Source organism: Artemia franciscana, chromosome 17 (genome assembly GCF_032884065.1).
Source record: "Artemia franciscana chromosome 17, ASM3288406v1, whole genome shotgun sequence".
NCBI classification, from domain to species: Eukaryota; Metazoa; Arthropoda; class Branchiopoda; order Anostraca; family Artemiidae; genus Artemia; species Artemia franciscana.
The window spans coordinates 32742281-32766862 of NC_088879.1; the positions used below are offsets into that span (position 1 = coordinate 32742281).

At 37.5% G+C, this 24582-nt stretch overlaps 1 protein-coding gene across 1 annotated transcript in view; it reads left to right on the top strand.

Moving 5' to 3' along the window:
- The window catches only part of LOC136038154 (complex I assembly factor ACAD9, mitochondrial-like), a 59685-nt gene that overhangs the window by 27546 nt on the left and 7557 nt on the right, over positions 1-24582 (top strand). The window contains exons 6-10 of the mRNA XM_065721200.1: positions 4231-4351; positions 6583-6794; positions 13982-14150; positions 17922-18082; positions 24299-24505. Of these exons, the coding sequence (XP_065577272.1) occupies positions 4231-4351; positions 6583-6794; positions 13982-14150; positions 17922-18082; positions 24299-24505 (870 nt within the window). The remainder of the gene's footprint in view (positions 1-4230; positions 4352-6582; positions 6795-13981; positions 14151-17921; positions 18083-24298; positions 24506-24582) is intronic.

A 24582-nucleotide genomic window follows, 5' to 3' on the forward strand; every position in this document is an offset into this window, starting at 1 on the left:
CCATTTTAAATCTGCTTCTTGGGCACTTTCAATCTGTTTGAGAATGACATATGTCAATGGATATGACAAGGATCGGCATCTAATAATAATAATAATTTATTTATTACCTGCTTGTTTTAACAATTTAAGCGGAGTAAAAACGCTAAAGGAAAGAAAAAAAAAATAAATAACACAGACAATACAATCCATATAGTCTAATCAAAGGGTGGTAAGGACCCAAGTGTTGACAGGCATCAGAACCTAATCCAGCATAAATCCTTGTTACCAGTCGTCTTTGGTCGGAAATATCTAATGAAAAGGCAAGAAGACAGTGTTGCAAGGCTGATACAGTAATTGTAACAGAAAATTTGTCGTTATCGCTATTAAAGAGGAACGCAAATTTAGCTGAAGAAAAATATATAATTTAGCTTCCCTCTCTTCATAAAATGGAGAACAGTGAAAAAAAATAAGTTGTTGCTTTTGTTGATATTTTATGATTCAATTGGCTTCCATTTTTCTTTTTCCTCTTTGTCTGCTTATTTGTTTAAGAGCTTAGAATATGCTGAAACATAAGCGAGAATGGACACAGCTTTTGGAACAATTATCACGATTGTGCCAAAAGCAACATTCATTTGGCTTCTGAACGGTTTGTGTCTCTAGCACTTGGCGTCAATTACGAAGGCCATGTCTTTTTTTTTATTAAATGTTTAAAGACCAGCAAGACTATTGCAGGAAATATCCTATTCCTTTTTAGTTCTTGTATACGAAAATATAGTTTTTTTTTGTCAAAACTTTATTTTAAATATTGTGCTTTTAAATACAAAAGGCTCTAGATGTAGCAATATCCTTTAAAATGAGGCATTAAGCAGCTCTTTATGGCAATCCATCGCCCTGCTAGCAGCGGAGGAAAAAAAGGGGGGACACATTAGTGTTCTTCGAACGCAAAAAAGGATTTTCCTTGCTGTTCACCCAGTGGTGTACTTTTAGTTTTGATTTGGTGCCACACTTTATGGGATTTAGGCTATTTTCGGTTACTATGGGCAGTGGTTCGTCCTTTACTAGATTGCAGCTACCGCTGCACCCACGATATTTTATTCGATGTTTGAGTTTGGGAGAAGAAATAGAAGAAAAAAGCCAATAAAAGTCTACCTGACTGTATTAGATTGAAAAGAAAAACATCAAAATAGGATGACAGTTGAACATGCAATTCCATTTGCCATTTTAGACACTAAAGAGAAAAGAGAGAAGGAAGAAAGAAAAAGTGGCTAAGAGAGGAGAGACAATGCCAGAAAACACTACTTTTTTGCACCATAGGAAGGTGAAACCTGGCAAATATTGATGAATACAGAATTTTTCAAAAATGATTTATAAAAAAAAAACTTTCGATTTTCTTAAAAATATGAGTTTTACTTTCCATCTGTTGGGTCTTTTATCCTGGATATGTAATACTACATTTTAGTTTTTAATTGATTATTACACCCTCGATTATATATTAAGGGGTAATGTGTTACAATTTCTAGATTTTTTTTTATTTTCAACGATGGCTAACTTCTGTTTCTAAAAATTGTTATCTTCAAAGATATTGAACCGTCATGTAAGGAAAGGATGACCAATTACTATGTATCTCTTTTGTTTCAATACGCTCAAATCTTAAAAACTGTATTGTGTATCGTTATTGTTATTTTTCATTTATTTATTTTACATTTTATCTTTTTTAGACCTTTTTAATTAGCTTCATCTGAATTCTACCCTCTTTACCTTCAAAAACGATGAAATGCGCTTAGGAGTGCCAATTTGGAAAGGGGTATGGCTCCCTCTAGGTTTTTCGCTCCCCCAGATGTTGAAAAATACACTTTTTTCAAGTTTTTTTTTTATATTTTCATTGAGGAAAATAGAAAAATAACATAATTGCCTCCCCCCCCCAATTTTCGTGAACTGGCCCCCGCTGAGTGCGCTTCAAGAGAGCACGCTACCGGCTTAAAGCGATCTACGCTATCTATCGCTGATGTGAGGTTTTGTGTCCATTGGTGTTCTTGGTTGATATAGTTTACCGTCTAAAGTTTAAGTCAAGTGTTCGTTTAGTAAAATAGGATCTTTTTTTAATTATTATTATTCAATTAAAATTATTGCAAGAGGTTGGATGACCGTTTCAAGCATTTTTGGTTTGATTTGTAATTGTTTATTTATTCTTTGTTGTATCATTCAATTTGTATTTCATGACAATTGAAGTTACTTGACTGTCAGATAATTCGAGAACTAATAAATCTATCTTCATTCGACTTTCATGGTAGCCTGGTATATAATTTCTATAGTAGAGTTATAAGTTTATAATCTAAATTGTAACCAGATATTAAAGAAAAAGCATTACTGTACGTGTAAAAGTAAAGAGCCACCAGGCATCCAGCAAGCATGGTGAAAATCAATGTAGTAACAGAGGAGCATACCTGAAAATCCAGTTTGGTTGCTTCAAACACTTTAGGAAATCTTTGCTAATAAGAGAAAGGATACGGCACTGAGATTTACAGTTCCCACTGGTGGTGCTGATATTTGTTTCTGGTCACTTCAGTCAGGAAGTGGAATTCGGGAGGGGGGCAGTAATCCTTAGCCTTTGCATAACCTTCATATTTCACTTCCCCGGATTTTTTCAGGTATCCATTTGGAGCTGGGTCGACTCTGACTGAACTTACAGAGTCATACCACTAACCCCCGTTCCAAACCAAATAACCAGCGACACAGTGACTCGAACACTCGTCCTCACGGACGAATAACTTCAAGTATAGCGTCCTAACTGCTCGGCTAGGAGAAGTGTAATTACCCCTGCCCCCAGATTTTTAAAGATGCCTATTTTGGTATTTTAGTTTTTAAAAATGGAAAACCTAAAGGTGCTCTGCTCTTAGGTTATGAAAATACTTTTTTTATTATTAATATTTTCAATAGGAAAAATATAAAAAGTCCCTAGCCCCCTCTAAATTTTCTTGAAATGGCGCTTTTGTCTTCTAATCTGTTTTTTACGCCGACAGTTACTTCTCGGATGTAACGCCATTAGGAATTGTTTTGTAATGTAATCTTTTTTTAATGACCTCCCCAGAATAATCCAGGCATCCACTTGGAGGAACCCCTATCCTGAAGAACATAATATTACTGGTCTAGCACGCTAACCTGAGATTGCCGAAAATATTTTTATATTACTATTTTCTGGCTGTTATAATATGCGTTTAAACTTGTAGTTCTTGAAAAAAATATCATCTGCCACAAACAATGATTGACTTAAGGCATATCATAGTTAATTTTTTCAAATTCGATCATCGAACTTGTTCTCTATACTGAAGGATGAACTAGCATTAAAAAGAATACTAGGAAAGAATTCCAATTAAAGATAACAAATTGTTATATTATAAAAACAAGTCGCTATGGCAGTGTTAAAGTCGAATTGGAAAACCAGTAACACAGGCGAAAAGTTAATTTTAAGGTGATTGGTCACCTTTTTGCTTCCTGCTTGTATCTTATGGCACTAATGAAGTGGAAGCGTCAGGTCTTCATGCACCGTGTTACCTAATTGTGTAATACACTTGAATAAATGACTTATGCATTGCCTTTTTGATTTAAGATCGCAGTGTACAATCTAATTTTTAGCTGCATTTTTACGATCAATTCACGATTTATATAAAAATTCAGGGGGGGGGGAGGAAATAGTTTCTTAGAACACACTGTCTTTGCATTTACAATTACATCACTACTACTAACAACTTACTGCAGCACCAAGCCGCCTGAGGCTAAGATATCTACACTCGCTCCTACTTAATCCAAATTTGTTGAAAGCCTTCCTCTTAACGCCCTCCCAGGTAGTCCCCATTTGCTTTAAATGTTTCCTTACGATATCCTCTCACCCTAATCAGAGACAATCTGATATTTGTTTCGCCCTTGTCGGCTGAACGAAATCTTCGGCAATCTGTCATCCTGTGAAATAAAACACTGAAAAATGGCTGAAGTCCTGATATTTCGAATTTTTGCTATTATCGGGGGAGGGGGCACCTGGTTTCTTGCCCTGATTTTAGCGATGTTGGAGTATTGAAAAATGTCCTTGGTCCGTTTTAATATTGTATGCTCCAATTGTTGGTTAGAAAATTATCTTTTAAGACTAAGGAAAGAAACGATTTCACAGATTTTGGCTACTATGAATCTTGGTGTTTACAAACATTACGAAAATAAATAGAAATGAGGCAAGTACTTTAAAATTTGGATTTTTTTCAGGTTCATTTTGAAGATACACCTGTTCCTGTAGAAAATGTTCTTGGTGTTGTTGGGGGTGGTTTTGGTGTTGCCATGGAAATTCTTAATAACGGAAGATTTAGTATGGGAAGTGCCGGTGCAGGTGAGTCAACTTTCGAAGTATATGTTCAAATAAACATTATTTTATGTAACTAATTTTTTGAGCTGATAAATTAATGCCGGTGAAGCTGATTAACTTTTTAACAAAACGAATTTTAACTAAGGTTAGATAGACGGATAAATCTTGGACCTTTTGCACTCACTGTTCGAATGGATTAATCAAATAGACTAAGTTGCGCCGTTCTACCGTCAGTTAGGACCTTGAGTTGATAGTCTAGGTACTGGATGTGAGTGCGAGTTCTAGGTATTGAAATGGTAATTGACTGCTAAGGTTAAAGGCCGTATCCATGGATGGAGGTTAATGGTTTTGAATCCCCTCCCCCAAATGTTTGTTCGACTCATAAAAACGTAATATAAATGAACATAAACAAGTTTTTGATGCGTTTTTAATTTTTTGTGCCCCCTCCCCCTGAAAAGTTCTGGATACGGCCCTACCTATGTAGTTCTTAATGTGAATACCAGCTCTAGGTACTGAACTCAGCAATCGAGCTTGAAAGCAAGGCTGTGGTTTTGGATTACAGGTTTAGTGGATTATGGGTGTTGAATTACGGGCTCAGTGGTTTATAGGCTTTTCAATTTCGCTGTTCCGTATTTTTCATTTCGGCAATTTTAGTTCTATGAACTTATTAGTCCTTCTGATAATTTTGAGTCCTATTTTATGAATCAGGGTTGTTGGTGTAAAAAGCCTTGTTGGAGATATACTTTGTATGTAGTAGTAATGTAGCTGTTAGCATGTCGATAAGGCTGGTAATTACTATGAGAATCTGGATGATGGAACCAGGTTGCATAATACTAGGGTATTGTATTGGCATGTTAAAAAAATGAAGGGAAATTAGGAAGCTAGATAAGTACCAGTTAAAGATAGTAATTGGGCTTCAGTTAGGGATGAAAAGAGCTCTAAGCAGAGGTTGTCATAAATATAATTATTTTAGATATAATTAAATAAAAATATATATAAAATAAATAAAATTATTAGTTAAATTTGTATTTAATTATTATTTAGCTAAATGTAATTAAATATAAATACGAAATAGACTTTTAAAATGTGACCCTTTCTAGACCCTTTCTAGAACTATCCTAAACCCTTTCATCAGATGGAGTCTCATTTTTGAAATTATCCGTTGGGTGGACCAGTTTTTTTCCAAGTGAAGTTTTTTGTTAAGGAGTGGATTCATTCAGAGCTGATTGTCTTACGCCATTGTTTATGTTTTGTGTCATACACATGTCTTACGCCATATGTCTTACGAAATTTTGCCATTCGCTTCTTTGGCGAGAAGGCAGAGAAAGATTTTTTTTCTTTATTACCCTAGGTAGCACAAGCTGATTAGTGGATAGCAAAGAATCTCTTAAATTATTTGCCAGCAACTTTTTGTTAGCAAAGTCTGCGTCTTATCTTTGCTGTCTCTGCTCCAAAGTTAGTAACTTTTACTTGTTATTATTAAAAAAAAGAATTTAAAAAATGATATGAGCTTAGTATTTTGTGTTTAATTTGGTATTTCTCCCTAATTTTTAATTCTTGAAGTACTAAGTACATCAAAATAAAAACCATTTTGGTCGCCTTGGACTCATCTTGGGTATATGCATATCCGAAAAGCTTGATCTATTTATGTTTTCTCTTTGGTTGTTCCAAAAATAATGAAATTTTCATGGTAACTTTACACTTTTGGCAGTGTTGTCACTGGTGTCGGTGAAAACCTTCAGCGCCATCTAGTGTTTGGAGGCACTTGGCATTTTTTCAAGCTTTGAAATCCTTTTTCTGTCAGGAACTGAGATCAGACACTTTTAATTACACTAATTTTATTAACTGCACAAATTAAATTAGTTAGTTAGTTAGTTAAGAATTAACGACGCTTCTTGACCACTAAGGTCCTTGCGTCGGCCCTGCAGTGCATTCCCGCAGCGTGATTCGATCTCTGGGTCCCGTATCACCAAGCTAAGGTCAAATCCACTGCGCCACCACAGGACTCAACCACATAATTAAATTAATTGTTCTTATTATTTTACTTTAAAAAATGCCAAGTGTCGCCAGATGCTAGATGGCATTGACATTTCTTGTCGACACTAGTGGCCTTTCCCCCTCTTGAAAGTTACCCATACTTTTTTGTTGTGGCAGATTAATCTATTGTGTTTTTTTTGTAATAAGGTATTTTACTACTACTATTGTTCGCGGGTAGAATTCTGATAGATCAGTTTTAATCTAATTTATTCTTTTAGGAATTTTGAAGCACTTGTTGAAAGATGTAACACGTCATTGTATTGATAGAACACAATTTGGGAAACCTTTGAAAGATTTTGAGCTTATACAAGAAAAAATTGCAAAAATTTCTGCCACAGCTTACGCCATGGAAAGTCTGTCCTATTTAACAGCTGCAATGATTGATATGTATGAGGAACCTGAGTGCTCAGTGGAAAGTGCTATTGTTAAGGTAATATTTTGTCGTTTATTACAATAAGGGCCATTACTGGCCACCTCCCAATAACATGTCCCTTTTTACTCAACAGCTTTCATAATTAATTTGCAGGAGAAACCCGAAATCTCAGTGAAAATGATATCGTAAGGGAAAATTCAATAAGGGCCGAATAAAGAGTCTTTCCTGTTTAAAAGCTTTAAGGATTAATTTGTATGAGGAATCTAAATGCTCAGTGGAAGGTGCTGTTTTATTGCTAACTTTTCGTCGGTCATTTCTGTGCTGTTCAACTCAGTAAGGTCCCTTTTTGACAGTATCCATGATTAGCTCACATACGGAACCCAAATTCTCAGTAGAAAGTGCTATTGTAAAGGGAATTGTCGTTCATTTTAAGAAGGGCCAATTTGGAATTACCAGTTAGATGAATGGTTTTGCAAATCTTGCTCTTGAACTAGAGTATGCTATGCTTCAGAAGGCTATAAGGAAGAGCGTTCGCGCTGATAAATTTCGTATCCTTGAACATAAAGCGGAAAAGGCTGACGAAGCTGCTAGATGGGGCTGCCATGGAATCCAGTTGTATAATAAAATTCTTGGAGATGCTGATTTCGCTGACTATATCAGCCTCCAAAAGTCCTGCAAACATAAGCTCCAGCAATACCTTAACAAAGTCAGAGACGCTGCCGAATCTTTTTGCCTCAAGATAAATGCTAACAAAACAAAAAATATAGCGAACACTGGATCCTCACTCGACCTACTATGCGATAACCAGACGATAGAGCAAGTCTTGGAGTTCACGCACTTAGGAAGTACCATCCACAATTCAGGACCGATTCAGGGAGAAGTCAGTCTAAAAATTAGCCAGGCTAATGCATCCTTCAGGAAGCTGTCTTAAATTCGGTGGAACCAGAAGTACTATTTCCAACTCAAGTTAAAGCCGTTCAACAGCAACGACCTCTCAAAGTTTTGCCGTGGTTCTGAAACTTGGGACCAAGATTAAAAACTTGAAAAGAAACTCCTCGCTTTCGAAAACATGCATTTAAAACAACCGAAGTGATCAGATAACCGAAGTGATCAAATATAGGAAGTAAAGATACCTGGGGCATGTGATCCGAATGCCCGAAATTCTAATACCGAAGGTCGTCCTTCAGTGCCAGCCGCGTGGTACCAGAAGAAGAGGACGTCCCAAAAACACGCTATGGCCGGATCTCAATGCCCCAATCTAACCCGAATAAGAGGATGTCTGGGCGACGCCATCGATGAGAGATAACTGGTTACTCTTCTTAGATAGCCTAAGCGCTGTTGGAGACACAGGGCAATCTATAGTCTAATGTTTGGTGAATATTGTTGGTTTGTTTTAGAAATCCAAAGAGCAATACCCAATTCTCTGACTTATCTAGCTCTACCGTTTGAGTAAATCAATCGTTTGGGGAAATAATTTGTAATGATTGTAGCTGGTAGCTTTAATGGTACCATTTTAAGGTAGTTTACAGATACCAAAACGGTGTCTCTGTAAAATGATTGCAACCTGTAGACTTGTTTGAGGAATAAAATTTTGTAAAAGTGAATGTTGATCCTTAAAGTGTGAAATTTACTATAAAGCTTTTTGTCTGTGATAGATTATAAATTTGATCTTTCTGATCAGTAACTTCGTTTTGATACAAACACATTTTTTTGTACTGAAAGAAATATTGTCCTTGCTGAATTGTCCATCTAGAAATATTGTCCATCGATCCTCCGCCTGACAGAGTTGTAGCTAGAGTTTTCAGCGCCTGGGGACAGTGTCGGCTTTTAAGCCTCCTCATCATAACTACAACAACACAATCAGATAATAGTATTGACGAAACGAAAATAAAACTCAGTCTTGTGTCCCCTTTGAGGCTGCGCCTACAAATTAGATAAATATTATAAGACAAAAAAGTTATACTTGAACTATCAATGCAAGTTGAAAATCGAAAAAATTTAGCTTAGTAACTATAGGCTTTTTGTTTTGGGAGCCAAATAGGACTGACTGAAATTATTAGCTTTGGAATAAAAGAAAAAGAATACAGGTTTGAAGCCATACAGGTATGAAGCAGCTATAGCTTCTGATTAACCAGGGTTCGTTTTCCAATCAAGCGAACGTGGAAATTCAGGCTGCCACTGAAAATTTGACGATTGATTTGCTTGCAAAAAATCCTAAGGTGCTAGATAACTACAACTTATATAACTTAACGTACTTTTTGAGAACAATGTTTAATATCTTTGCTTTTCTTGAGACCTCAAGTTTCTGGAATTTCTGTTTCGTACCAGTTAATAGATTTTTCCTTAGATACACTATTTTGATAATAAGGTATGCGTAAATCTTTATTTGTACTATCTTCTATTGGCCGTTTTACCTTACCTTAGTTCCTCCAGTCCCGGTGAGTAGCCTCCAATATTCCATCATGCGAGCCGCTGCGTATATGCCTTCCCACTCTGGAATGAGACTCGTCTGGAGCGCTCTTCTGTCACGCTCATACATCCTACGGATCGAGTTCTTTGGTCTTCTTCGGCGATGGGTGCCTTCCGTTTGCTAGTGGAAGAGCATTTTTGAAAGTCTGTGATCTGGTATGCGGAGGATGTTTCCAAGGTATCGCCATCTATGTTGTCGTGCAACTGTTGCGATATCTCTCTGGCTTCTGCGGGTACGGATCTCGTCGTTATTGACACAGTCTCTCCAACTGATTCTAAGGATTCGGTGAAGATATTTATTTTTAAAGGTGGTAAGGCGTTTCTCCTGTTCCGCCGGTAGCTTAAAACATCGCGTAGCGTAACTCAAGATTGACAGTACCTTGCTCTGGAACAACCCGAGTTTCAACTTCAACGAGTATACGGTGGATTTCCAGACTGGTAGAAGACTCTGAAATGATGCGTTGGCCAAGGCTATTCTGGTGCGCAATTACTCCTCAGAATCGCCACTGGATGTGACTGTACTTCCTAAATACCTGAAGTCTGTCACCTGTTCGATATCCTCTCCTCCCACTTGGATTCCATGGGTGAACTACTGATTGACGTAGCTTTTGTCTTAGGGGTGTTTATGTGTGGTCCAAACTGTTCAGCTTTCTCTCTGAGATTGTTCAGGAATTCCTGAAGCTTCTGCTTGTCGCCTTCTATGAGCCGAACATCGTCGGCGAAGCCAACGTCCTGAAGAAGCTCTCCTGCAATCCGGATTCCATGCATATTTATCTGCCTAAAGATGTAGTCTATAACTGGGACGCCAGACATCACCTTGAAGCATTGTGTGGTGCCGTCCGATGTTTTAACACAGCATTCCGTCTCTTCGTACATGGCAACTATTGGACGGATTAGCTTCTCGAGAATGCCGTAAAACCGCAATACTCTCCACACTATTTGACGGTCTACTGAATCAAGCGTCTTTTCAAAGTCCACGAAGAGTATATACAAGTGCTGTCTCCATTTGTTAAACCTCCAGCACGGTGCGTATTTTGGCCGAGATCCATGCTGTTACTCACGTAAGTGAGGATCAAAGACAGCTTGGAATCTTCCTAATATCATCGTTGTGAAGGGCTTTATAGGGATCGAAAGAAGATTGATTCCTCTATAATTGCCGCTTTTTTTGCGTCTCCTTTCTTGAGTTGGACTAAGGTTCCTGTTCTTCAATCTTTGGTGAATTTTTCGGTCTATCAGAGGATCGAGAAGAAGGATAGCCAGATGGCCAGGGTTCAACGCAGGCTGAACTTTATCATTTCAGCTGAAATGCGGTCTCTACCAGGGGCCTTCCCATTCTTAAGTTTTTTAGCTGCTGAAAGTAACTCGTCGGCTGTCAGCTTTGTGTAATTGATGTGAAGACTGAAGAGAGGTTAGTCCGGTATATCCGGCGGTACCGCTGGCGTTGGGCGATTAAGTCGGTCTTGAAAATAACTCGCATCTGTTCTTCAACATCTGTCAGGAACCTTCTATTTTTATCTTTCATCGGGCATTCTTGTATATTTGACTTACCTACTATTTCTTTGGTAAGGTGATATACGGTTCGTGTGTCTCCACGGCTCGCTGCTTCTTCGGCTTGTTTGGCCTTTTCGTTCATGTATTTCTGTCTTTCGGAACTGGCACTTTTCTTTACATTTCTATCAGCTTCTTTATAGGTCAAGCTCTTGGTGACCATTTCCCCAAGGAAGCTCGACTTCAGTTTCTTGCGATTTTCTGTGAGATCCCAGGTCTTCGTAGATATCCACTGTTGCTGAGCCGGCCGTATCCGTGTAACTTTTGCGGATTGTCTCCCAAGCCTCTGACACTTTCTGGTAGGTTATATACGGCTTCAAGTTTATTCGTCAGTTTGATGCCAAACGAATATCGGACGCCGTTTTCACTTAGTTTGTCCACGTCAAAGCTTCTGAGTATGTCCATCTTCAGCTTCCGATTATTAGACTTCAGCTTCAATTTTAGTGTGGTGACTACTAGTTCGTGGTCTGAACCAACGTCGGCGCTTCGGAAACTTCGAACATTTTTTAGGCTTGTTCGTCATCTCCGGCGGATCTGGAAATGGTCGATTTGATTTTTGACGGTGCTATCCGGGGACGTCCAAGTGTATGTGAGGATATCTTTATGCTAAAAGAGTGTACCGCCAATCAGCATATCATTCCCCATAGCGGAGCTGACAAGTCGAGTTCCATTTTCGTTTATGGTGCCAAGTCTATCGTGGCCCATCACTTCAGGGCAGTAGGATATGTCTTGGCCAACCCTTTCGTTGAGGTCATCTGCGGAACAGGTGGCGTCGTGGAGCGGGATTGAATCGATCTCAGACTGGAGGTTGTCGTAGGACTCATCTTTAAGGGTGTCATCAGCATCATTTGTGGGTGTGTAGCACACGCTCAACGACAATTTGGCGTGGCTAGAAACCTTACATACAGTATTCTTTTGTTGACCGGTTTCTATGAGCAGAGGGCCTTTCGCTTTTGGACCTAATATTGCTGCAATTCCGGCAAAGTGACTCTCAATTTTTCCGCTGTATAAGACTTTAAACATCGTGTGGTTGCCACTGATTTTCATCATGCCGCAGCCTTTCCTCCTTGCTTCCAAAATGGCGACAATGTCAAGTCCAAGCTTGTCACATTCACGAACGACTTGTTCGGTTTTTGACAGTGTCGACATGGTTCTAACATTCCATTGGCCGATATTAAGCGGTTTGTTCGCATTCAAAAATCTGGTCTGGGGGCTTGCATGGGTCGTCATCAGATTTAGAGGGTCAGATCCCAGGTTTATCGTTGACGTTTCGTTAGCGGTCCTGTTTCTACCGGGATAACTCGCTAGGCCAACGCCCAACCGGTTTCTTTGGCTCGACCAGGGGCAGGGACGCTAGTCCCTGACTGGGCCGGAACCCAACAGGCGTACCTAACATGCCGGGGCCGTTGTCCAAATCTGGATCATCCGCCTTATTTTGCAGTGGTCCTTCTGGATAGGATCCTGCGACGATGGTATCCTGCAGCACCATTTAATATAACCCATTGCTGGAAGAAGGTTTGCAACTAACGCTATGTGTCCGCACGTTGGTCGGCCCTGCTCAATGTGCATAGAGGGGTCTTCTTCCTCCTCCGCCTGTATTTATGGCCCCAGACAGGGGTACCCCAGTTTCAATTTATGGAGCCCCAGGGGCTAGGTCCCCCTTGGTCCACGCTTCCCTTTATGGGAGGTACCCTACATATCTGTAGGATGTCCCCTTATCCGCCACCTGGGGACTCACTGAGTGGCATGAAGAGGGCATCCACTGAGAAGGTGACTCAGTAGGTACTTGTCGTTTTTATTTTTCTCACTTTGTGTTTGTTGTCGTTTTTTATTGAAAATTGATTGGTCAAATTTGTTTCAAGTAGAGGTGAGCCGAAACTCAAAAAATTAATTCTCATAATAATGATTAGACAACAAGAATCCGTGAAAAAAAACAAACTGTTTTTAATGAAAACAACAGAAAGTACCCTGGAGGTTAGGGGGGGGGGGAGATTCGGTAAAGTGAAAACTGGACCAGTCTAAATGATTAGATAGAATAGAGTAAAGTAGGTTTACTGGAATGAGTTACAAGCTCTATAAATATAAATCTCTTGAATCTAATGAAGCAATAAGCGTGTTTAACACCGATGAGTTATAGGCCTGGTGAGAATAGAATATTAGTCCCCAGCGCACATTTTCAACAAATATAACCATCCTACAGACTTAACTTAATAGGCTTGTTTGAATTTAACTCAAGGTTTTCTGACTCAAGTTTGCTCGAAAGGAATCTTAGCTCTATGCACACAACGGTGTGGGGATGTTCGTGCACGAATTTGAATTGAAACGTGAGGGTTATATACCCTTGGGGGAGGGATAGGGGTGGCCGTCATTTAGTTATTTTTAATTTTTACATATTGACTTTATTGCAAATTTGTGAATACAGAAGATAATAATAATTGCGCATTTACGCATTCTTAAAGTGATTCGTAGAGGTTGTCTGCAGTGTCAAGGCATCTATTTATTGGACGAATTCTTCGAAGAAAGGGAGGGGGTTCTGATTCTCCAAGCGCCTCCCGTCTTGAGTGTTCCATAAACACGCTATAAAAATTGCGCAAAGCTGTTAATATTGTTCTTTTCTGAAATACTCCGTTGTCAAAATGTTTCTTAAAACAGCCTTATTTCTACATTATTTTTTTGTTAAGATAAATCAATTTAATCTTTCTGTAAAAGTGCTTTGAAATTTGACTCCGTATTGTTACTTAGCATTGATTCCAAGTTAGCTTTTTTATCCATGTTTTTCAACATGCCTTGTTTTCAAACTTTGCTGAACAAATTTTCACTACCGTTGTCAAACAGCGCGCAACAAATTCTCAAAACCGTTATCAAACAAAATGGATGAAAAATAGTCAAAATTTTAAGTAATTCAATGAAATCGTCAACGGAATTTGGATGAAATTTGATGTGCCTAAAAATGAACATTTAATCAAGTTCTGCTGACGAGAAAGAGGAAAGAACTAGGTTGTTTAATCACCTCTAAGAGAGAGGATCTAAGAGAGAGGAAAGTCGTGACCCCCCTCTCCCTTTGCGTACTTCCTTGAAGCGAAGCTATTAAAAATATAAATGAATTCTTAGACCATTATTTCTTTCTGTTTACATTTTAGAATAAAAAGAAAATGTAAAGTTTTGCCGGTTTTTTTTTGTATACATTTCTTTTTAATTATATTAAAAATACTCTTTTTCTTTCTCAGATATTTTCTTCTGAGGGTGTTTGGGAGAGCATAAACGAATGCTTACAAATAATGGGCGGTATGGGTTATATGAAGAGTTACCCTTATGAAAGGGCACTTCGAGATGCTAGAATTATGCAAATATTTGAAGGAACAAACGAAATTCTTCGGCTGATGGTAGCTTTAAGAGGTAAGCTGAATCATTTTTCTTATCTGCTTGTAATAAATCAACTATTCTCTATAGTAGTTTGGACCAGAGCCTTATCAAACAGCTCGACCGGTAACGACCTGTCAGCAAGGAGCGACACGTGTTAGTAGTAACCGAAAGTATTAAAAAAAGAGAAAAGTTTATTACATAATTTTATACATAAAATGAGTGGAATATTCTGATAATTACAGATATTTAAAATTCATTATGTTTAAAATGATGAATCAGAAATTACGAGCCTATAAAATCTGGCAAATAATTGAAGATGAGGGGAACCAATCGGAGGAAAGGGAATGATGGTGACGGAAGCTACACAGTATATTTTTAGTATACCGGAGAACCCTTTTACAGAGTTTCTAGTCCTTGTCTATAAAAATGTGAAGTCTATTGATTTTATTTTAAGAAGGATAGACGTTATTGTTTGTGTTTCTTCTCTTGGGTGGCTGTATTGACTCAATGGTCCTAGAATATTAAGCGAGGTTCATTTAAACGGAATTAAAACTATTAATGTCTTTTTTCTGTAGCAAAAGAGATCACACCCCAGCAAGGTGGTGTTTTCTGCTATTTTGTGTCGTAAAAGAAGAATTTTGACCCGAAGAAGCTAAAAGCACACTTGGTTGAGAATTTTTTTGAGATAGCCAGTCGGTTTACAATTATTGAAAAACAAAAAAATTCAAATCTTCAGAAGGTATTATGTCGTGTAGTGACTTGTTCGCTCCTAAAGGTATATGTAGTCTACACAGTCCTGAAGTTTTAAGGGAAAGGAATCTGCGCCTTCCCGAACGGGAAGGGGTCACGGCCCCTTCCCGTTTCCTTAAAAAAAAGATTCGAAGAGCTCTCGTTGCAAACCGTGAACATGACGATCCCAGTTTTTTTTTTTATATTTTAGACTGCCCCTTTCGTCTGATAAATATGTTATTGGGTGTAATTTATAAGCGATGATTTTCGTTAAGTGACTACCGAAGCATGGCTATTCAAATATTAATTTTGAACTGGGAGAAAAACAAGGGTCTTGAGGGAGATTGCAACCTCCCCTACATTCAAAGCACAGCTACACAGTTTTTAACACAGCTACGCACGCTCCTCCTCCATTCCAATCTATTTACTCTCCCAGGAAGTTCCAATTTTCTTTAAATCTTTCTTTATGACATTCTTTCACACCAGACGAGGACGAACTGCTTTCTGTTTAGCCCTAGACGGTTGGCCGAAAAGTACAATCTTCGGCGATCTGACATCCTTCATCCGCAGAACGTGTCCTAGCCATCTCATCCTTCCTTTCATTATAACCCTAGAAAGTGGGATTGAAATTTTTTTTTGTACAGCTTGATGTTTGAAATGCGGCCAGTCAGCTGGGTACATAGAATATTCCGTAGGCGCTTTCTCTGGAAAACATCTACAAATCTTCATCTGCTTTTCGGAGCGCCCATGCTTCAGAGTCATATTTGTCTACTGCCATCACTGTAGCTTCTAATATTCTAATCTTACTTTGCAGACTTATCTTCATATTCTTCCAAACTTTTTTAACTGTGAAAAACGCCCCACGCCTTAGCTAATCTACTTATAACATTTTCACTGCTCCCACAGTCTTTGCTAATAATACTACCAAGGTAAGTGAAACTGACCACCTGATCAATCTTTTCGTTACCCAACGTCACCTTCTCATCTTCACTTATTCCTAGCCTTAGTGACTTAGTCTTATTAACATTATTTTTCAAACCTATTCTAGCACACTAAAGTCGCAAAACCTCTAAAAGTCCATTTATTTTGCTCACACTTTAATCTAGGATTTTTAAATCATCAGTACGTTCTAAGTCCAAGAGAATGTTTCCTCCCCATTCGATTCTGGGGTCTCTCAATGCCTTTCCTATGCTCCGTAAGAAAAAATCCATCAAAATGATCCATCTAAAGGGGGATGGAACACAACCTTTGTTAACTCCTGATTTAATACAAGACCAGCTGCTAATCTCATATCCTACCTTAACCGCAGTAGTGTTATTCTTGTGAATAGCACTAATCAATTTAATGTATTTGTCTGGTATACCATACAAGGATAAGACCTTTGCTAAAGCTCTTCTATTAACAGAATCGAACGCTTGTTCATAATCTATAAAACTGAGGACTGAAGGTTTTTGATAACTAAGGCTCTTCTCAACTATTAATCTAAGAGTGAAAATCTGGTCGGCACATACTCTAGCTTTTCTAAAACCGCACTGATCTTCTCTTAAAACTCCGTGTACAGCATCTCTCAGCCTCAATTTTAGCAATTTTAACCATGGCCTCCAATTTACTCCTCCTTAGTTCATATTTTAATGCTTTCTCCTCTTTCTTTACATTCCTTTTGTTTTCATACGATCCATCACTCAGATAATTCTTGTACAAGCCCCTTCTCCCTTCAATTAAACATGAAGCTATTTCACTAATATTCCTAGCTGCAGTCCTAACTATGTTCCCTAAGACATTATGAGCAACTTAACAAATTGTTTTTCAGAAATTATTCCAACCATCTTCCACATTGTCAAGTTTTAAACTCTCAAGGTTAGCATTCAACTGTTCCTTTAAAATTTCTCTCAAATTCTTATCCTGGAGTCTACCAACATCATATCTTCTCGGGAGCTAGTTACCCTCCCGAAATTTCAGCATTAATTTAACCCAGCTTTATGACACCACTACTAGTATCCTTGATCAGAGTAGTCTAGTTCATGTAAGGGTCCTGAATGACCGGTTTGGCTAGATGTTTTACCTTAAAGGAGGAACAGGGTAAATTTACCGTCTTTTGTCAATATTGTCCATGCTGTAAAGTGAAGAACCTTTGGTGGTTGATCGTGGAGATAAGCATAAGGTTGCTAATATTTCTTTTTGTTGAAATTCTTTCCTTTTATACGGGTCCATACAACTGCCGATTGCACAGTTAAAAGCAGAAGCGGCATATCGTCAAGCAATCGATGGTGCCATGGTGCCATGATTGTAGATAATACACATCTATAACATTAAAACACACAAACTAGAAATATAATAAAAGCCCACAAAAAAACACAAGCGGCATATAATAAAGTAATCGATGGAACTATGATCTTACCATGGTACTATAATTGTAATTAAAACACGTTACAAACATTAAAACACACAAATTAAAAACGCTTGAAAACAAACAAATACAAAGTTGAAGCAATAGGAAAAATCTTTTCAATACGATAGAAATCAATTCTGTGAATATTTCGGCCCTATGTCCAAGGGCCGTCTGCAGCACAATGCGAGAAAGAGAGAGAGAAAAAATATGTATATATAAGTAAACTTATATTAAAATGCGAGAATTAAAACTAATAATGTGTTTTTTTTAACTTTTTTAAAAACAGCCCTAGCATCCTTACTTCAACGAATTTCAACCAGGACACTGATTGTATGCTTGAAAACACAATCATCAAGTAATCGATGGTGACATGAAGACCATCAATGGTATCATCGATGATCTTACTATAAACAAACGTCAATACCAATACCAATTTACATTTTGATTTGGTGGATGTGATTTTACTCTTACATTCTCATCAGTCTCATAATTTCTTATAATTTGTCTTTATTCTTTGTCTGTAGAAATAGTATAGTAAAGTAAGATGTCGTGATGTACTATTTTTATTTCTATTTTTATTTTTGTTTGTTCTATTATATTTTCATTTTTATTTATTTAATCTATTTTTGTTGTCGGTGACATTCTTGCTATGTTTGTCACCTTTTTTCTCTCTTTTTCTTACCTAGGATTTCAGTATGCAGCCTTGGAACTGAAGGACGATGTGAAAAAGATGCGACAGCCTCTTCAGAATCCAGGCTTCTTCGTGAAGAAAGCATTCAGTGAGCTCAAAATCTCTGTGAAGAAACTTAATTTGGACTTGGCAGGCTCGTTACATCCAGGTTTAGCGGTAATTACATTTTTTTTAAGTAGGATAAAATAAACATGGTGGTATTTTGGTGGTATTCCAAGGTCTTTAAATTACATGCATATACATATTAGCTTGTAAGAGACTACAAACAGCCCGTGTTTTCATGTGCTTCTAGTGCTTTTTCCGCATTACCTCCTGCCCAGATTTTCTGAGGTGTTTGAAGGAATAGGCAATGAAGTAAAAATGGCTCTTTAGCTCGGATAAGGGAATTTTTTTTTTTAGGTTCGCTGATATGCTAATTCTTTCAACAGAGTAAAATACACTTTGTAAGATTAGTAGTGGTATTTCGAAAATCTGAATTTAATGTATCTACGTATAAATTTATAAGAGACTACCGACAACACATGATTTCATGAGCTTCTAGTGCCTTTTCCGCATTACCTCCAGCCGAGGTGTCTTAAGGTGATTGGAGGAATTGGCATAGAAGTTAAACCAGTTCTTTAGGTCTGATAATTGAAAATTTTTAGATTTATTGATAAGTTTTTAAATTCTTGGGAAGTTTGGTTTTGGTATTCGAAGATATTTATGCTACATGCATATGCGGATCGATTTGTATAAGCCAACGAACATCATACCTTTCTGTGAGCCCATTGCACTTTTTTGATGCAAAATTCGTGTGTTTAGTGTTTAGCACTGGCCTTTTGACTGTATCATAACAAAGGATCAACCTGACATGCTGTGCCATTTCACGGGTTTTCCCAGATGTAAATGATGTGATCTATTTTTTGTAGCTTAACAAGTGTTCTTTAAGGTATACAAATACAAATTTCTTGTTTTTGTGTTTTCGAAAGGTTCTTGGCAGTTTTTCTTTATTGCCTTCATACAATGGTCTCCTATAGTGTTTGAAGTCGTCAGAGGAGGATAAGTGGTTTTTTAAGACTGGTAATATAAACTTATTAATCCTCCCATTGATTCCATCACTCTGGTGGTTTTATTGATTCCGTCGCTAGGTCCATGATCGCTGTGTACCAGCTCCAATATTTAAATTTTTTTGTTTATTGCCTGGTAGGCTATCTATTTAGGTAGGCATAAACGTTATTGGGGAGGGAAAACTTTTCAGTTGTGAAAATATCGGAATCTCGCTGTTAATAATTATCAGTTACAATGTTTACCTAAGAAAATCTGTAGCTGACGTTTCAGATTTGGTAGTTTTCCCTAAACCACTAGGTACCATAAAAGTCTCATGGTTCAAGTACATCGACTTGAGTATTTTTTAAGAATGGTGTCAAGAGGACTAACAAGGTAGAGTGAAATAGATGTCTCCTTCAGGTTTCAAACTGTTTTAAGTCAATAAGCTTAAGAATCTATGCCTTTAACTAATTAGCTTAGAAACTTTCATACATTTTTGAGAAAACTGGGGTCAAGGTGATTGGTCGTACTCCAGTAAACTCATTCAGACCTCCCTTTTTGGATTGAAGTAATATAGCCCAGCTTCCAGCACGACAGGTAACATCCGGAAATGACCTCAATAGTAGTTAGAACAAGAGCGAAGTAAGGCAGCATGAATGGAGAATGATTGAAAAAGCTGAAAAATAGGTAATCGCGGGCGATGAGAAACAGTTTGCACGTTTTTTGTTTGGTCGTTGGAATATTCAATCTCTCACAAGTGAAAATTTGGTAAGGATTAAACAAACTAACTATTTTGACGTGTTGGGTATTGTAGAGTCTTGGAAAATTGTAGAGGTGAATATTGAGGGATATGAGGAGTTTATAAGGAATGCAGGAAAAAAAAGTAGAAATAGTAGAACGTACGAGGCCTATCTGTGTTCCTGAAAGAATGAACGTTTGCTTCAGCTAAAAGGCTACATAGTAAATTTGAGAAGGTTGTGTGAATTTGTGCTTCGTTTAAAGTGCTCAGTACTGCATATTATGTTAGACTCTGTATATTTAAGAAAAAATACAAAAATAGAGAGAGTAGTAGATATTTATGATGAAGATTTATTTAAGGTTAGTGTAGGAAACAAAAATTTAGAGAAAGAGATTGAGAAGAGTATTGAGTCAGTTGAAGTGGGCAAAGTTGATGAAGCAGTATGCGGTTTAGGAGAATCGCTGAGGCAGATATTCGAACTACGGAAAGAGAAGAAATCGATGAAAACATTTTTTGATTACGAGTGTGAGGGTCTTCGACTCATTGTACAAGAGAGCCTGAGGAAAGTACGTTCATCCCAACCGCAAGGAATAGAGAATAATTTAAGAATTTACAGAGAGAATAGAAAGCGGTGTAAGAAGATGGAAGAGAGAAAAACAATGCGAAGTAGCGAAAAAAAGAAAAAGAACTTATAAACGATTCAGGGTAAAGAATACACATCAATTCTAGAAAGCTGTACACAGGTCGCTGAAGGGAGAGGCACACAAGACATGACCTTTGGAACCTGAACAGTGGGAACAGCACCTCAGGACACAATCGGTAAACGGAAGCCGAATGGAACAAGATCTTCAAAATATTCTACCTGAAATTATACCTGTTGGACCCCGACTGAAGTATGAAATTGATAGCACCAATTTCGGAACAGGATATATGGTAGGCTATGAAATCAGCTAAAGAAGAAGCTACAAGTCGAGACAGAATTCCATTACGAGTATGGTAAAAGACAAAAGAAGTATGCATACCCGTTTCAACTGTAGGTTTTAGCCACATATTTTTATTGTGCAGCTGACCAATAGAACGGACAATATCTATAGCTGTACCATTATCTAAAAAAGGAAACAGCAAAGAATTTTCGAATTACCGACTGATCCAGATTTTTCCAATAGTTAGTAATGTTTTTGTAAGATAGTAGATAGTCGGCTAAGAAAACCGGCTAGAAGAATTAGGAGAATTAATAGAGGAGCAGGGAGGGCTGGGGAAAGAAGGAGGTACAATAAAGCAGGTTTTTATTTTCGTAGTATAGTTAAAAAAGGAATCATGAAAAGGGGGGGGGGGGTAGGATTAACGTGGCGTTCCTGGACGTAAGAGGGACATATAGTTCAGTAGGCCTAGTTGTTAGAATACTAGGTAAGGTATCCGGGAGAATTTTAGCGCGAATAGGTTTAAAACAGAGATGCCCACTGTCACTGATTTTGTTCAACGTGTACATTAATGATACGTGTACGTATCATTACGTAACGTGTAACGTGTACGTTGATTTCTTCAAGGAGAAAAGCGCTCCGGAAGTACTTATATGTGTTTCGAAAATATGCATGCTTTTGTTTGCTGATGATATTGCTCTGATAGCACAATCGGCAAAAGACATGCAAACATTATTAAACTTAATGGAGGAATGTTTGGATATGAAAAATTAGAACTAAATAAGACGAAAATGGTGAGAGTAGTTTTTAGGAAAGGTGGAAAATCGAGGAAAGAAGATGAATTTAGATTTAAAGGTGATTTTATAGAGATTAAAAAGAGTTCATGTGTTCAGGGGTTAAGGTTTTTCGGAATGGTAAGTATCCACAGGAGGTTAAGCATAGAGTACAAAAGGGAAATATGTGTATGAATTTGGTTTTTAAAAGTGAGTTTGAAAAGATTAGGGATCTAGGAATGCATAAGTATTTTTTTAGGACTAAACTCCTCCCGATTATGCATTATGGGTGTGAGCTGCGGGGATTTAGAGAAAGTGAGGAGTCGGAGAGAATGCAAAGGAATTATTTTAAGAGAATTTGTCGGGCCCATAAATCAACCCACAGTGTTGTACTGGAGTCGAATTTGGGACTAAGTAGGTTAAGAAAAGATAGGTTAATAAGAATAGTCAGGTTTTAGATAAAGATTTTAAGAAGTAAAAATAGGCTAGCGAAAGAAGCGTATTTTAGTTTGTTGGAGGATAAGATAGTGGTAGGATGGCCGCAGGAAATTAAGAAAATTTTAGATGAAGTAGGATATTTGTATTTTCGGAATGAAGGTAAGGGATCGAATTCAGATAGTGTGGTTGATGAGGTTAAAGGAAGGTTGTACGAGAAAGGAATACAGCAGTGGCAGGCTCGAAAGGTGGCCTCAGGATCTCTGAGTCTGTATAGTGTGGCGAAAGACACTTGGGGGGGGGGAAGAAGTTTATTTTAACTTGGGGTTGAAAGGGGAATAAATAAAATAGATTTTGAATTTAAGGGAAGGGCCGACTAATATTAAGGAAAGAGAGAGTAAATCTAGGGGTCATAGTGTTAACCCTGTTCCTTGTCCGATGTGTGGGGAAGATGATGAGGATGATGTGTGGAAGGGATTGTAGGACCAAGAGTTAAAATGACATTAAGAAATTTGTTTAAGTATGTTGATGAAGGCTGGGTACATCGTGAAAGATGTATTTCATTGTAAATAATTTTGTGTAGATTAATATATAAGTACGTCTTTCTTTTTAATTTATTTGTGTTTTTTGGTTGGTTTTGGTATGTTTATGTTCTGTTTTTTTTTCCTATGACCCGATGGATTTTTTTTGGAAATACATACATACATACATACATACATGACTGCAAAAATACACAGCAGCTTTACTCTTCGTAGTCGATGGAAGGTATAAGATTAAAATTTTGCCAAGACTTGAAACTTTTCTCTTTTGCTGTCCTGCCAGGTTCCCTGAAATTTTCTTTTCTGCAAGGGTTTTGCTCAAAAACTTGTAAAACACAAACTACCAATGCCTAATACCACAGGCAAAAGAAGTCGCTGATCAGATCGTGTCAAAATTTGGGTCTCACGGTCAAAATTGGGTTTTGTGTTGAACCGAAAATTAGGATTTTTAGCAGATTTCTCCGGAGATTTTGGGCAAATATTTCGGGGAAAAGGTGATCATCATATTTTCAATAGGATTCGTCTATTCCGCATATATTCTGCAACTACTATCTCTTGTCCATAGACAGATATCAAATTCCTTAGATCGACTGGAAAATCATTACTAGTAGCAACGTAGTGGAATGTAGAAACAAACACGTTACAAAACGAATCAGCAAATTTTTGTAACGCTTTTCTTACTTTTTTACGAGTCAGACAAAAAATTTGGGGGAGGGGTTTCACACCTGGTACCCTTGCCACTGTATACAGCTTTGTGCATAAGGTTTATTATTAGTGTCAAAATAAATTTTTCTTATTCATACGGGAAGTAAAGAATTTTTATTTTTCTTCAAAAGTGAAATAGTAAACACAAGTTTGATGTTCTGTAGCATAATAATTTCGGCTTTTTTATTTTTTGTACTTATGTTCCCTGGCTGAATAACTTTTGTCGCTAGCAGAAAAATTTCTGTTGAATGCAGCCGTTTTTGCTAGAGTACCGTTGCTGACTTTCACAAAAAATAATCTTATTTAAAAAGAAACAATCCGCTAGTTTTTGTATTAAGAGTACTTGATTGTTTTTTTTTTATGTTATTTCCTTCTCAAAAAAGTAAGGTGAAATGTGAATATATGAAATAGTGCTATCTATTTGGAAAAAAAAACCTACACAGACATTGATTTGATGGAATCTTTGCTAACTGATTGTGTTGCGAGAGCAACACTTTGATTTTGTCATGTTACTTTTTGTTTTTGTTTTTCGTTCCTAGCACCTCGATTTCAGCTCATTACTAGAAAGTGGTAAGGGTCTAACCTCTGCAGTTTTTACGGAAAGTGTGGACCTTAGGCCGAATTGACGAATGTGACTTCACATTTTCGAAAACTTCGCAGAGCTCTTGCCTGGGGCCAAAAAGATGGTTTTTGCTTGTCCTTGGGCCAGAGCCTATATGGTGTGAAATCAACTGGAGTTTTATTGCATATGTCAGGGAGAACTATCTGAAGTTATGCAGTCAAGCTTTCCTTTTATCAAACCATGTTTCTGCTTTCGAGTGGAAAGCTCCGTTCTAGAAGGAAAGCAGGCAGGCACCAGTTTCAAATTGAAGATGGACTAAAATCCCAGAAATCCCAAGGTTTGTTTGATTAGATGAAAAACTGTATAAAATTGAACTGAGAGGAGCTAGGTGACATTTTTTTCCTCTGTAATTTTTTTTCTTGCTGGGCGATTTAGTATCTAGTCTTATAAGTTTTGAATGTTAAAGATAAGTAGTTAAGTTTGAACCTACAGTGATGTTCTGGATTTGATATTTGAGTTGATTCTCAAAATATCAAAAAAGGTTTGTATGGGAAGTGATTCTCTACCCTATGATGGTCAGCGGTAATTTAATTCTGATTCAGAATTCTGAGTCAATGCGGAAATGACTTAGAATATGGCTCGTCATTTACTCTTTTTTTCCTTCTTGTTTTAGCCACAAGCTGCTGACCTAGAAAACATCGTTTTTGATTTTATGAAAGCAGTAAGAACACTTCTAGTTCGTCATGGAACAAAACTAGACAAGAAGCAGCTGGATTTGGCACGTGTTGCTAACGCCTTGATTGAGATTTATGCACAGACAGCTGTCCTCTCTCGAGCTTCTAGATCATATTGTATAGGACTTCAAAATTCTCAGCATGAGGTAACGTAAAAGGACATATTGGATAAATTAAACAAGAGAAAACGGGTTTTAATTTCGACAAAATAGTGAACAAAACA